The sequence below is a fragment of the Lycorma delicatula genome, chromosome 1, assembly GCF_047948215.1.
Source record: "Lycorma delicatula isolate Av1 chromosome 1, ASM4794821v1, whole genome shotgun sequence".
Classification (NCBI taxonomy): domain Eukaryota; kingdom Metazoa; phylum Arthropoda; class Insecta; order Hemiptera; family Fulgoridae; genus Lycorma; species Lycorma delicatula.
This window is the reverse complement of record NC_134455.1, coordinates 175,296,718-175,312,500: the sequence shown is the minus strand read 5'-3', so window position 1 is coordinate 175,312,500 and position 15,783 is coordinate 175,296,718. Positions and strand designations below refer to the sequence as shown.

Here is a 15,783-nt window from a genome sequence, read left to right as displayed (position 1 = left end):
GTATTTGAATTGTTTATCATTTTGTAATTATTATTTATCATTCTGTAATTAACTATTTATAATTTTCTAATTGATTATTTATTAATTATCAATTTATTCATTCTAATGAGTTTAGTTGTAATTTTTATAATCTGAAAAAAAAAATACATAACATCAGTATTTTTGGATTCGTTGTTTACGGTTAGAAGGAATGGTGTTTTTACTGGTTTTCTTGGCTTCATTATGCGTCAACTACTTTGTGTAACAAAATAAATATTATATGGTTGTTAAGTTGTAGAGCAAGTATAGACTGTATTTGATTGAAATGATGGTTGAGATGATGAAATGAAATAAAACATATTCTTCTTGAATGTTAAATTTTAATTTTTCACATTAGACATTTTTTGAATACTGAAAATACAAGTCACATTAGACTGATGAATAAATGACACATTAGTCAAAATGATACAATTGAACATTATCAATAAACACTATAAGCCACATTAGACTTTAGACTACAAAATAAAATTATTCTGAACTAGAATGAAATGTTACATTAAACAAATCATTACTGCTCCAAGTGGGATCCAACTCTTGAATTGTCATATTAACCTAACTCGCCGGCCAGTGCTAGTAGATGCTAGAGTGCAGCACCAACCGACTCAACATGGAACGGAACACACCGCCCACCAACTATAATTTTAAGATACATTATCATGAGATGAAAGTTAATATACAAAAATGAAAAATAGTACATATAAAAATAGTTACATAAACCTTGAAAGAACGTAAAAAATTGAAGTTACCTTTATACAATGTTATCAAAGGCAAAAAAAAAGTACTACAAAGCAAATAACGTAAAATTAAACAAATACATGAAAGAGACGTTAAAAAAATTTCATTAATTACATTCGACATCACTGAGGTCATTACAAACATCTGAATTTGAAAGAAGAATTAATTTATTAATAGTTCTTTTTACTATTGTATTGTTAGACTTTACATCAACTAATCTAATTAATTCATCATTACCTGGATATACTTTCACAATTATTCCCAATTTCCACATCGGTGGAGGGAAATTAATTTCTTTTATTATAACTGCATTACCAACATAAATGTTATTTGAAATTTTACACTTGTTTCTCTGATGCAAGGAGTGTAAATAATTGATAGACCATGCTTTTCAAAAGTCTTTCAACATGCTTTGTATAAACTGCCACCTAGTAAGCTTATTTACATTAATGCCTGAGAAATCAGGATCAGGTAAGGAAGTTAATGGAGCGAAGGTTAGAAAATGTCCAGAAGTGGAGCTGGATCAATATATCAGATGATGGTACTTAGGTACAATGGTCTGGAGTTTAAACATGCTTCTATCTGGATTAATAAAGTGGATAACTCTTCGTAATTTAGAATGGAATTCCCCATGACTCTTCGCAAGTGAAACTTCATGCTCTTCACAGCAGCTTCCCATAAACCACCCCAACTAGGAGAGTAAGGAGGAATGAAAGACACTATGTTGTTTGAGGTGCAGAAAGATTTAATTTTGGAACTAGCCATATTGGTTTTAAGAAAATCATACATTTCTTGAAGATAACGATTTGCACCGCAGAACTGCAGAATTTTTTTCCATTATCAGAAAAAATATGAGAAGGCAATCCTCGGTGTCCTACAAATCTTCATAGAGCAGCTATAGAACTTTCTGTAGATAAATCAGTTACAAGTTCAAGGTGTACTGCCTTGATGCTGAGACATACGAACAATGTGATGTAAGCCTTAATAGTCAAAGTATTAGTAGATTGAATACGTTGTCCACCATGACAGATAAGTATTGGGCTAGCATAAGCAACACCAGTTTACTGGAATGGTCTGAAAATTGTGATTTTCTTTTGGCAGTTGACCAAGTAACTGACTCTGAGGCTTAGCTCTAAAATGAAAACAAGTTAAACATTTATGAAGGACAGAGCGAATTATGATTTTAGAGTAAACAATCCAATATTTCTGCCTAAGTGAGGAATGAATTAACTGTAATCCTCCAAGGGATAATCTTAAATGTTCATGAGAAATAATCAATTGAGTGAGATGACTATGAGGACTTAAAACTATAGGATGTTTAGCATTTAAAAACAAGCTTGAAAAACTTAAACAACCTCCGACACGAATCATACCATTTTGATCCAAAAATGGGTTAAGAGAAACTAATTTGCTTTTCCTTAATACATATGCGCTGCTACTTGCATCACAAAATCTATGCAGTTGATAACTCTTAAAAGAAAATACTGATTTTGACTAACCTAGGAATCCTAAAATTACTTGATGATTTGAACTGAGAATAGAGAGAATTCCATTTTTCAGCTAGCGGAGAGGGAAGAACTTCATCTCATTGAAGGTTAGCGCACCATAACTCTTGGTGAACACATTAAATGGAACGATTGAAGAACAATGAAGAAATAATTGATAAAACAGAATGTTTAGTGTAAGAAGTATTATTATGCTTTGGTTTGATTTGATAAATGAAATCATCACCTTGAGGATTCCAAAATAATCCAAGTGTTTTGATAATTCCATCTTTGTCTAATTTTATGAAAGAATCAGAATCAGAATCATCAAACATACCAGGCACATTTGAATGACATTTATGCAGCGAAAATCCGTATTTGTTAAGCAATAACGAAATATCATTAAATAATTCTTTTAGCTGATCGATGCTGCCACAACCAGCGAGCAAATCATCTACATAAAAATCTTGCTTGATTGATTGGCAAGCTTGAGGAAAGAAGGCTTCATTTTGATTAGAAATTTCGATCAAACATCTTGTAGCAAGAAAACTTGAAGGTGCTAAACCATAAGTAACTGTTTGTAAGTTGTATGGAATGATTGATGAGTTATTATTATCGTACCAGAAGATTCTTTGCAATGGAAAATCTCGAGGATTGATGTGAATTTGTTGATACATCTTTGGAATATCACCTAATAGCATGTAGCTGTGAGTTCTAAAACGAATTATAATCAAAAATAAATTTTGTTGTACTACTGAACCTGTAGCACGAATTGAATTGAGTGATCGGCCATTTGATTTCTTTGCACTACCGTCAAATACTACTCTTGTTTTGATAGTGATGAAAGATTCACAAAATACTGCAAGATGGGGCAAATAAAAGATTTCAGATGGGACCTTACACTGAGATGAATCTACAGGTTGCATGTGATCTAATTCTTGATATTCTTTCATGAAATGGAAGTAGTCTTCCTTAAGTTTAGAGTTTTTCTGAAATCTACGATGTAACAAATTGAAACGATGCCTTGCATTTTCATAAGAATCTCCTAAAGCGCAGTTTTCCTTACGAGGAAGAGATACAACATATCTGCCTTTGTCATCACAAAGGGTATTTTCAACAAAATGTTTTTCGCAGAAACATTCCTCCTTGGTCGGTAAACGATTTTTTATCTCTTCAGATCTCCAAAATGATTCTAATTCAGAGGAAAGCTGTTCATTGCTAACAAAAAGTGATATTGAATCTGAATCGTTTTTCCGTTTACTAGATTTAGTAGGGATTTCACCAGAGACTATGAAACCAAGAACGAGTTTCTTGAAATATGGTATGACTAGAATTATGAGTTAATTGGGTTTAAGCAATGAAAGATAATGTTGAGTGCCTAGAAGAATGTCAATTTGCACAGGAATAATAAAATTAGGATCGGCAAGAAAAAGTTGAGAAGGAATTTCCCAGTCAGTTACGTTTACAAAATCATTAGGCAACAGACCTGTAATAGATGGCAGCACATGATATTAAAATTAAAGTTTTCATACCTAGAATTAATATTTAAATCACCACTTAGCTTAGATTTAGTAACAACATAACTAATACCTGTGATCAGCATTAAAGCAGGTTTGGTTTGAAGCCCAAGTTTAGCAGCAAACCTTTCAGTACAAAATGAAATCATTGAAGCGGAATCAAGCAAGACCCTAGCTTGGATGAAATTACCTTTTTTATCTTTTACATTAACTACAGCTGTTGCAAGTAAAACAGACTTTTTAGGTTGTGATTTTAAAGTACAATATGAACTATTAGCTGAAGGAGCTTGATTTGGCTTAGAAGATTTAATTGCTGGCTCTTGCAGCGTTTTATCTAAATGAATTAGCTTATGATGCTTTCATGAGCATTTTTTACATTTACGATTGCTTTGACACTCTTTCACAATATGCTATTTACTTATACAATTAAGACATAATTTTTCCTGAAATACAAAATTTTTCCTTTCATTAACATTATAACTTAAAAGTTTACCACACTGATACAATGGATGGTTGCTAGTTTTACATAATGTGCACATAAAATGATTAGAATTATTTACATAAAATACATTTTTATTAGAACTAGGTTTTGAATAATCATTTTTTTTTGCTGCTAAAACCTACATTAGACGGCTGTACCTTTTCATTACATTAAATCGTGTCAGTGGATTCAAGTAGTTTACGCTTACATTCTAAGAAAGAAATGAGTTCTTCTAACCTTGAAAATTCATTATTTTCCAATGTTTTTCCCCAGTCTCTTAAAGTATTTAAATTTAAGTTTCGAGTAATTAACTGTATTATAATAAATTCTAAATAATCAATATTTAGATTCTTCAATACATTAATATTTGAATTAATTTGATTAATGAATTTTAATTTTCAGAATTTTCCTTTTTTAATGGTTTTAGATTAATAATTTCCATAGCATGTTTAGCTGCAATTAGTCATTTGTTGTCATAACAAGCCTTAAGTAAGTTTATAGCAGTTTCATAATTTTCAGATGTTACTGATAAATTTTTTATTACATCTAAAGCATTACCCCTAAAGAAATTTGTAAGGTAGTAAAATCTTTCAACATCAGAAAATTCTTTGCAGTTATAGACTAAACTATTAAAAAGATCAAAAAGTTTATGCCATGATCTCACATTACTGTGAAAGGGCTCAATTTGTATAAGTTTTAATGTAATTTGATTGGGTTTGTCAATTATTTTATTTGACTCAATTGCGTCTGAAATTTTGAAAAGATTTTCTAGTTTTTTATGTTTTAAGTTTATCAAAAATGTTATCATATTCATCCCTATCTTCTAAATCTTCATCTGTTGCATCTTATGCAATTCTATTTCAGATTGAACTTCAAAAATTGTTTTTTCGTATTCTAATAGTTTACTGAATTTTATAGTGAACAAATCATAATCGTCTGATTCGGAATTAAAATTATTAATGAATAATTTTAATTCTGCTATGCAGTTTTTCATAATACCTCGTTTCTTAAATAAATCTCTAAATTCCATTTTTATTGGAGTTACAATATTAACAGAGATAATATTAAATTTTTAAGAAGTTAAATTATAATAAAATAATACTAGTAAAAGTAGATAAGTTTGAATACAAAATAATACTGTTAGATTATTTTCTATAACTAGAAGTTGAGTGAATAAGCAGGTGAAGACGCAACAATATGTAACATGAACTGTGACCATGAGTGTGCGTACGCAGTACAGTTCTAACAAAGACGCTTACCAAAACTGGTATTGAAGTCCACAATATTTACCTGTTATTGTAATAGTCTTGCGCGTAACTGCATGTTACAACCCATTCGAATATATTTAATTTTATACAGCTATATTTTAAATACATTGTTCTATGAAATTAGTGTTCACATGGTTTTTATGAAACATGAAATAATTCTATTTAACACTGCTTATAAATAAAATTATAAATACCGCTTGATCTGCAACTTGATCTGATCTTATGAATCCTGCCTTGCAAATTCAGCGACTTGATGATCCTGTCCCTCAACCTGGTGACGTAGGACCATGAAGAGATGTGGTAGATTCATCGACTTGACTATCCGGCGAATTAACAATCCGACGACTTGCCTAACTGGCCAATTAACGATCATGCCCTGAGCACCATGAAATGTGTTAGATCCTACCTGTGAGGACCATGAAGAGGGCTATGTTAAGTTGTAGAGCGAGTATGGACTGCATTTGGTTGAAATGATGGTTGAGATGATGAAATGAACTAAAACATATTCTTCTTGAATCGTTAAATTTTAATTTGTCACATTAGACATTTTCTGAATATCGAAAATACAAGTCACATTAGACTGATGAATAAATGATACATTAGTCAAAATTATACAATTGAACATTATCAATAAACACTATAAGCCACATTAGACTTTAGACTACAAAATAAAACTATTCTGCACTAGAATGAAATATTACATTAAAAAAATCATGACCGCTCCAAATGGGACCCGACCCTCAAATGGTCGTATTAGACTAACTCGCCGACCAGCGCTAGTAAATGTTAGAGTGCAGCACCAAATGACTCAACATGGAACGGAACAATGGTTTTAAAGTACATAAAAAGTACTTACTGCTGTAAAAATTTCAGATTTTTGCCACCTGTCTCACATGTGGTTTTTGGGTGCCAAAAATGAGACATTTTCAAAATCGTATGATTTGGCGGCCATTTTTTTAATGGACACTCAGTAACAGTCCAATTCATAAGTACTACTAGTACCTACGAGTTAAAAGGTAAAAATCATGTCTGTTACCCTAAGCCCTTCATTATTTATTTTGGGCCCAAAATTTGAAAAAACAATAATTTGTAAATGTAACTTCAGTAAATATTACAAGATTTGGTTATGTAACAAAATGAATTTTGAGTACACTAAGATGGAGTTCCATCTTTGTTCTTTCCAAAAAGCCCTTTTTGACTCTATGTACAATGTAAAATAAGAATGCTGAAACTCATCGAAAAAGTGATGAAAATGGCTGTTATTTCCTGTTGGCGAGTTAGAAAATAATCTATTACTCAAGAAAATAAATTTTTTGTAAATATAAAAAAATATTTTTTGGCCACTACAATTGGGTAGTTATCATATACCAAATACCATCAAAATCAAAAACAGTGATGCACTGATCATTTGTTGAATTAAAATGGAATACTCCTTAAGAATGAATTCCTCATTTACTGTCTTGTTCTACTTCAATATCTGTTTGCTATTTTAATCCTCCAAAGTTTTTCATTCAAAAATTTTCTTTAAATTTGTCTTTTATTTTTTAATAATAAAAAATTTTATTTTTACATGAATTTGTAAAAATTATTTACTTATTATAAATTGCACAGTGATCTATTTATTTAAAAGTTAGGCCTTCAGAAATTTTATAAACTCTTACTAAATGATGTAAAAATAAGCAGCCACTGTAAACAGCACAAGCTATAAGAGTTTTAAAAGATGCCATTTTTGCTACTGGCCAAATTCTTTTTGTTGAAATTCTTTTTTTTTTATTAATCCAGCTGTGTTTAGTAATTTTATTACCTTTGCTTTAAAACCCATCTAGAACTGGTAATTTGTTTACCCTTTAACCCTGAAACTTTCTATTTACTGTTTTCTAGTAGAGAATTAAAATTTTCCTAAATTGCCACTTTCAACTGGTTCTATAAGTTAACTTGTGGCCATCACATTTATCTCTCAGCTACTACATCTTTTTTTCTTTCTAGTCCTATCTGGTGATTTGCTCATTTTTCATCTTCTGATTGTTTCTCTTTTGACTACTATGTTTTTCCTTCAGTACTTTCAGGTATTTGAATTTTATTTTCATAATTTTTAGTTTACAAAAATCCTCTGAATTTTTATAGTCAAGGCTATTTTTCTTAAGTAGTTCTTTACTGAATGTTGTAACATATATAATTTTAATTTTAATTTCTGAAGTAACATGAGCTTTAAAACCTTTATAATTTTGTAGACAGTGATAAATAATCCCTTTTTATTTTATGGGTTCCATTTATATTCAGGAATATGACATAGTGACCAGTTTTACTTAAAATTTTTAATTTATTCAAAAATTAATTGTAAGGTGTTTTACTGGATACACTTTCCAGTGAAAGTAATAATATAAATGGTGTATTGACCACTTCAGAATAAAAGAACTTAGGCAAATGTTTGGTTGCAACACACTACACGACGTTTCAACAATATTATGTATTTTGTTCAGAATACATACACCTTAAATGGCAAACAACTTTTTCTCAGCCTGCAATTTTTGTTTAAACTAACTTCATTACCATTATCTCAATTTACCATTACAATATTAAATTATATTATAATTGAAACTTTTTTTAATATAATTAATGAAAGATATAATGTAATATTTTAAATTCCTATTTGCTACATAAACAGCATGGAGGTGGTTTAAAATGTCTTTCAAATGAAAGAAATTTATGGAACCATCAATGACTCTTCCCATTTATTGACAAACTGTGTATCAATCTGTACCAATTTTCCAATGTTATGGGCTTTACTCATATTAGGCTTCCAAGGCAAACTGTGTTGTTTGTTCATCAAGCATGGTCCACTGAACCATAAAATAAAAAACTGAGGACTGATAATTAATATATATATATATACATATAATTTATAAATATTTTGTTCATATATATTTATATATTATATAAATAAATATATAGGGTGTAAAAAAAAGTCAGATTTTAAAGCAATTTATTGCCTCTTAACTTTGAATTACAGTAACAAATAAAAAATAAAATGAAAGAATAACTCTTACATGTTTTCCTTAGATGTGTTCAATGTGAGCACCTTTTGTCATGCAGCATATATTTAACTGGTAAGAGTTTGTCTCGCTCTTTAACCAGCAGGTCTGGAGTAATGGAACTAATAACTACTACAATCCTGTACCTCAAATTGGGTAGGCAGTGGAAGCCCTGAGCAAGATTTATAAAACCCAAACGAAAAAATCACATGGGATCAGATTGTGATTTTGAAAGTCACTGCAAACAAGCTTAATCACCGAGTCTGTGCTGACTGATCCAGTAGTACGAGAAAATGTCATTAACTGATCCTATATAGAGTTATGGCAGTGAAAAGGTGCACCATCGTTTGCCAAATAAAATACTCTAGTCTATCCGCAGTTGAGGAAAGAGCTGTATATACAGAATATTCAAGTAAGCGACTCCGATTTCACTTACTTCAGTGAAAAAAAAAAGGCCCATAAACTTACTGTTGGAATATTGTAAAGAAAACATTTAATTTTAGGAGTTCTATTGCATTGTAAGAGTTCATGGCGATTTTTAGATCCCCAGATGTGATTATGCGAGTTAGCTTTTCCATAATGATGAAATGTTGATTTATCACTAAACATAATACAATTAAAAAAATCATCTTCATGCTGCAACATTTAGATTGCGAAGTTTGTGTGGACATGATAGTTGATAGGCTTCAAAGTCTGTTAACAGCTGTGAATGGTATGGATGCATACTTTAAGTAAGAATTTCCTTAAAATACTCCACATTATCATCACAGACAGCTACTTTACAGCTGGTTTTCCTAACAGGATTTTTTAGGACTTTGCAGGAAGACTCCCTGACAAGTTCAACATTTTCTTCTGACATTCTTGATCATTCCATACTCTTCTCTTTAAAATGACATCCAGTTGTTTCAAACTGATTATGCCAACGATGATTGTTATTATCACTTGAAGGATTACAATTAAACTTTCTATGGAAAGTATGCATGTATTATATTTAAAACATGTAGTTACAATTGTAACTACAGATTTATATTTAGCAAACTGCAAAACACAAAAGGCTTTCTGTTGAGGAGTCATCATCTTTGCTAATGGCAGTGTCAAGTGAAAAGATAGAAAATCAATCTAAAGTTGTGAGCACAACTAAAACTGTCCTTTTTATTCTTTGATTCTAGCCTTAAATCAACATTGTACATCTCATCCAAGAAATATAACACATTATAACCGCCACTTTTTTTTATACATTCTGTTTTTTTGAGGGTCTTATGTTTCTTTAGAATTTTCTTAACATGCCTTATATTCTGATGGCTAAATTTACCAAGTAAACTCTAATTGAACAAAATTTGGAAACAGAAATGTCTGTGTTAAAGACATCAATATGTTTGAACTACATATCACACAACTTAGTTATTTATAAATCATTGGCTAAACATTTTTCAAAATCTTTTCTTTTAAAACATTTCTTTTAAAATCTTTTTATCAAAAGCTTGAAGTTAAGTTACCTATATTATGTAAAAGAATATGTAAATCAACGTCTATGTTAACTGCTTTTTATTTATTGAATAATAATTTTATACCTAATTTTATACATAATAATTTTGACACCAGTCTTTCTGAGAAAGAAAATAATTTGTAACATCGTAAATTGCTGTACTTCACATACATGCTAAAATGCCACTACAACTGTTTTCATTTATTAAGTGTAAACATCTAAACTGTTCCTTTTTTCTCATATCAATGTCTAAAAAGCGTAGCATGGATTAGCAGCATTTTAATTTTCTGTTGCAAAACTGAACAGACTTTTGCAATAAAAAAGAACCACATTTCTGCAGTACTAATATGACCAGAAACTGAATTCTAAAAAGAACACAGTGTTCCTTTTTGGTTTATATTATAAACATAAAATAATAAAAGTTTATTACAAATCATTTAAATAAAACATATTATTATTTGGAAGAAAACAGGTAATAATATTTAAATAGCAGCACAGTGTAAATTACGGATTAGCATGTACAATCATGAAAATATAATATTTTCACATACCTTTAAAGGAACATTGGGTATTGCATTAAGATCGACCATTTTTTATATTCACTGAAACTAGCCTGAAACAGAAGAAATACTTATTTTTATGAGCCATTAATTCAAGTGCACATTAGTCAATAATAAAACTGAAACAAATTTTATATTACAAGGTCTGATGATAATTTTTTTGAAACACTGAATTCTTAGTTTTAACCTATTAAAAAAAAAAACTTGGGATGTTATAAATGAAAATTTTTGTGTAATTAAAATTAACTAAATTTATTTTGAAAAATTGATATTAAAATTCTCAATGTATTAACCCTCCTTCCTTATATGGAAATGATGGAAGGATGCTTAATAACCCAACTTCAAGAGATTTCAATGTGAATAATATTGTGGAAGATCTTCTTTTCTGTAAAAGTATCACTGCTAGTGCAAAGGCTTAAGACTTGTTCACAATCCTTGATACTTTTATATCCAACAACAGTTTGGAGTGAACTAAATTGCATTGGTGACTAGACTGATTGTGCCCTTTGTCTCACTTATGTAGGATTGCCATTTATTATAAGCAAAACTCCTGAAGAACTGTGGATCCAGTAAATTATTCACAGGGAAGCAATCATGTCAAAATTCCTACATTGAACCAGCTCTTATAACAGGCAGTAAATTTGATAAAAACTTGGCTGTCGAAGGCAAATTTTTGAAAAAAGCTATATGAGATAAGGGATCTGATCACATGTCCTTGTAGTACTACAGCACTTCTGATGGCTTTCTGATGGAAATGAATTGCCTCTCATGTTTGAACTGCGACAAGAAATTGATATATTTCTGAAAAAGGTGAACAGAAGTTTATTAAACATTTTGTGAATAAAGATTTTTTTTTGGAAAACTAGTACAATTTTATGACATTTTTGAAAAGGTGAATGCTCCGAATCTTTCTCTACAGAGAAGCAACCAACATGCACCTTTTAAAGTCAATTGAGAAAATATTAGCTTTTATAAAACAGTAAGATTGTTGAAAAGCAAAGCAAATAAAGGCAAGGCAGGGAATGTTTCCCATTGTTCCAATTATTTTTAACCTCCAATGGAGTTCATTTTTCTCAAGGTATGAAATCCATTTTTATAGAACATTTATCACAGCTATCACCTCTGAGAAATATTTTAAAAATAATAATATTAATAAATTTACACGTATTCAAGACTCATTTAATGCAAGTGCTCAATCTGAATTTACTGCTGCAGAAGAAAAGATTCTGATTGAGTTACCCCACTATAATACACTGAAAAAAAAATTTAGCAGCATAGAATTAAATGAATTTTGGATTTTTCATCCAAAATCCTTTTATGGTGAATATCCTCTGATGGTGGATATTAATTCACCATAAAAGGTGTATTAATATCCATTTCTAACTAGTAAAGCTCGCAGTACTTTAATTCTATTTGTAATTTCTTATTGCATGAAGCTGGATTTTTGGTTGTTGGTGATAAAATTTAAATCATGTGAAAACCAATATGATGGATAAACTGAATTCCACGATTTGAAAAAATGTGTGGGGATCAACAGGTTCATCCATCCCACTATTTATTATAATTAGTTGAATTTGCTTAATTACAAAATGTGATATTTTTGTCATCTAAAATGTGTTCTATTTCTTCAAGAACAAATAGAAAAGCAGATTGTAAAAGATTATACGTTGATTTTTAATATTTTTAAATAAAATTTTACAGAAATCAATCTTTACCTAATTTCTAAACAATCTGTTCACTTAACCAGGTATACATCTGAAATTTGTTTTGAAAATGTACAAACACTTACCAACTTCCTGGTTAGCTTGCATAATTTTAAGCTAATTGATTTTTCAGGAAATGCAGGGGCTAGAAGGGTCATGCTGATGATACACCTATTCTAACATAAAATTTATAAAAAAATATACAAAAACTGTAACAGAAATTTATACTTATGCATTTGTGGTATTTAGGGACTGTGTCTGAAATGTATAAAGATTTATTCTCAACTTTCTTCCCTCTAATGGACTATCACCACTGTTCGAACATGATCAAGGAAGTTCCAGATGTGCAAACTGGTATTAACCCCAAACAGATATCTCGTAGAATGTATTACTTGATATTATTGGATTTACATGATATTAATTCAGAAAATAATGATTTCACAATAAGAAAACTACTACACGATATAGTGTAGTATTTATGTGACGATAAATAATTATTTTATGATAAGTTAACAATATTTATCTATGTAGTAGTATTATGTACATTTTTAAAATTACTTTTATGCTAATGTTTTTACTGCTGTATTATCTTTTTTTATCAATTTAATTTATTTTTTAGAACAAAAATTTCATACTCCATAAAAGGCTAAATTTTGTCTAGATAAGTACAATGTTCACCAGCCAAAAAAAAAAAACAAAAAAAAAACTAGAGACATAATAATTAACATATGTTTTAAATTGGATAAGATCTAAAACAATAAAACTCAATTTTATATCTTTGAAGTAAGAACAAATAGGGTAGTAGCTTTTTGGAAAAAAATGTTCAAACTCTTAGAACAACAGAGAAGTAAAACAAAAATTGTATTAGAAAACAAATTTACTCTTTTCTCTAATCTGAAAATTAATTAAAATATTTTTTTTTTTGAAGATTTTTGATAATACTAAAAATGCTCAGGTTTTTTCCCCAAACCTTAATACTTTGTTAATTCAATTTTTTTAAGTGGGTATTATAAAAACATATTTCTATTTTAAAGGAAGAGACAAATTACATCTAATGGCTTCGAAAAGGAAAGACAATTTTTACCAAGATTGGCTAAAAATTATGTAACATAGTTTTGTAAGATTAACTTATGACTCGTAAAAAGAAAACCAGATAAGTTAAGAGCGATAAAAATTTGATGTGAAAATATATTTAAGAAAGAGCCTGGTTGAATTGATAACGGAAACTAAATTTTAAAATATACACATTAGTAAGGTTAATAAGTAATTATATATTTTGTTTTAGAAGTGGCCATTTATTATAATGAGAAAAACTTAATAATACTAAATAACTGATTTAACTTTTTTTATAGACTGATAAGGAGGAATAAAAAAGGAAAATTTCATACAGCAAAAACTTCTTTAAATTAATTTAATAAAATTCAGTAAAATAATAAACTGTAAGTCTTGATTTAAATAGTGCAAAGTACATTAAAAGTTTTAAATATTTTCAGTATATTGATTTGTAAAACATTCAAAACAGTTTTGTTAAAAAAATATAGTTTTACTATGCTGCAATAGCCTAACCTGTAAGAAGCATAACAGTAAACTAAAAAGTAATTGTAGTGTATATATTTGACACAGAAGTTGCTTGAAATGTAATAAAAATAAGTACATATTACACAACAGATTATATTATAAGGATAAAAAGATTATAATTACTATTGGCAATATAATGCTTTTAAAAAAAAAATTATGGCGACGTGCAAAATGAAAAACAACATGAGAATCAAAAATCTTATATAAAACCTGATAATCTAAGATGATAGATAAATGTATATTATTTAATTTTATAAAAATAATAGGTAAATCACAAAAACAATCAATAACAGATGCCATTTAACATGGACGTACTAAATATATCCTGTTACCCAACATAAAAGGTAATTTACGGACACAAAATCATAACCTTAATTTAACAAAAGTAATTGAACACTTATAACACCTGTAACCTGTATTGACATAAAGAGGTTACTACACTGTACAACACAAATTTACTTTTAAAAAATGAAAGATAATAATTCATATAAATCTAAGTAGCAGATGAACAGGCTCACAATAAAATCGTTAATATGATCGACAAAAGCGACCACCCAACTACAAATTATGTAACGCAGCAGTTTTACCTTATTTGTTATCACTCCTTGCAAACTATGGTGAAATATCACAATTGGAATATAAAAAAATTCGTAGTAGCTGGGGCACAAATAAAAAAACAACTGCACGATTTAATGTATGTAATAACAATCTTTAGTTCTCCAATAAATACTGAATATGAAATTAACAATGGGTAATGAACCCTACATTGATAAAATATCAATCGTTTGAAACACAGATTCGTAAGATTAACTTACGACTGCAGTAAAACATAGACTACTAATCAAGTAATATTACTATAATCTTTATGTTGACTCTAGTATTTTATTATTTGATGAATTGCAACGAGCATTTATTAGAAAGTAATTTTGTACAATGGGTAAAGTGAATAAAAAGTGATAGTTGCTAATAATAGGGATTTTTTAAAATAACTAGTAGGTTTTGTGTGAATAAAAAACTAGTACTAAGCTTAGTATTAAATTGGATTTTCTAGATTTTAGTATGTACTTAAGAAACAAAGTGAATAAAAACAATTAACTAATTTAAATTTAAGCAACAACTAGATATTTTTAAGAATTACAGACGGCATGCTGGTAATTCTGAGCAATTATTCCCCCAACTTCAATTTTTCCCATATTGCAGTGTTATATTAGATAGAGATCAACATGAAGCCGAAACAAGAGCAAAAATTTGTCGGAACGTTACCATTATAATTTAACCAAACTTAATCTATGCTCGCTAACTTTGACTAGCGAGCGAAGGCTAAGTTTGGTTTGATTATATTTATAATTTTAGATTTATTTATTACATAATTTATATATATATTTATTTGGTTATCTCATAACCGAACATGGAAATTGCCCTTTCGTTATCTTCAACTGCTCATTCACGTTATCTACGAACGTTTCGGCAAATTTTTTCTCTTGTTTCGTCTTCATGTTGACCTCTAATATAACATACTGCAATATGGGAAAAATTGAGGTTGGGGTTATAATTGCTCAGAATTACCGGCATGCTTGTTTTTTCATTAATACATTCGCCATTACGATATTTTCTAATATACTTAACAGGAAAGTGTACGTTGAACTGAGGAAAGTAGATAAGGAGTTATTGCGTTTTAGAAATGAGAACATCGATTTTTTAACAACTGAATTAGGATTTTCCTGTTTCTCCCCCACAGTGGTTTTAACTCACACAGATAAGAATCTAACATTTTTCTATTAGTACCGCACTTCTTTTTGTACCGTGATAAGTTATTGTTATTAATAAGTTGTATATAATTTGTATATTTAACGTTAATTAGACAAGAATAGCGAGAGTTCTGAGGTTCAAATCCTAATAT

At 29.3% G+C, this 15,783-nt stretch overlaps 1 protein-coding gene across 7 annotated transcripts in view; it reads right to left on the bottom strand.

The window, feature by feature from the left end:
• LOC142325579 (type-1 angiotensin II receptor-associated protein) overlaps nt 1–15,783 on the bottom strand; it is a 100,315-nt gene that overhangs the window by 52,205 nt on the left and 32,327 nt on the right. The window contains exons 1-2 of one of the 7 annotated variants that reach the window (XM_075367548.1): nt 14,471–14,724; nt 10,594–10,655 (exon numbers count right to left, since the gene is read on the bottom strand). In XM_075367548.1, the coding sequence (XP_075223663.1) occupies nt 10,594–10,632 (39 nt within the window). In that variant the 5' untranslated portion in view covers nt 10,633–10,655; nt 14,471–14,724. Of the gene's footprint in view, nt 1–10,593; nt 10,656–14,198; nt 14,425–14,470; nt 14,725–15,783 lie in introns of those variants that run through there. The other 6 variants (XM_075367495.1, XM_075367530.1, XM_075367513.1 and 3 more) reach the window with 6 other exon arrangements.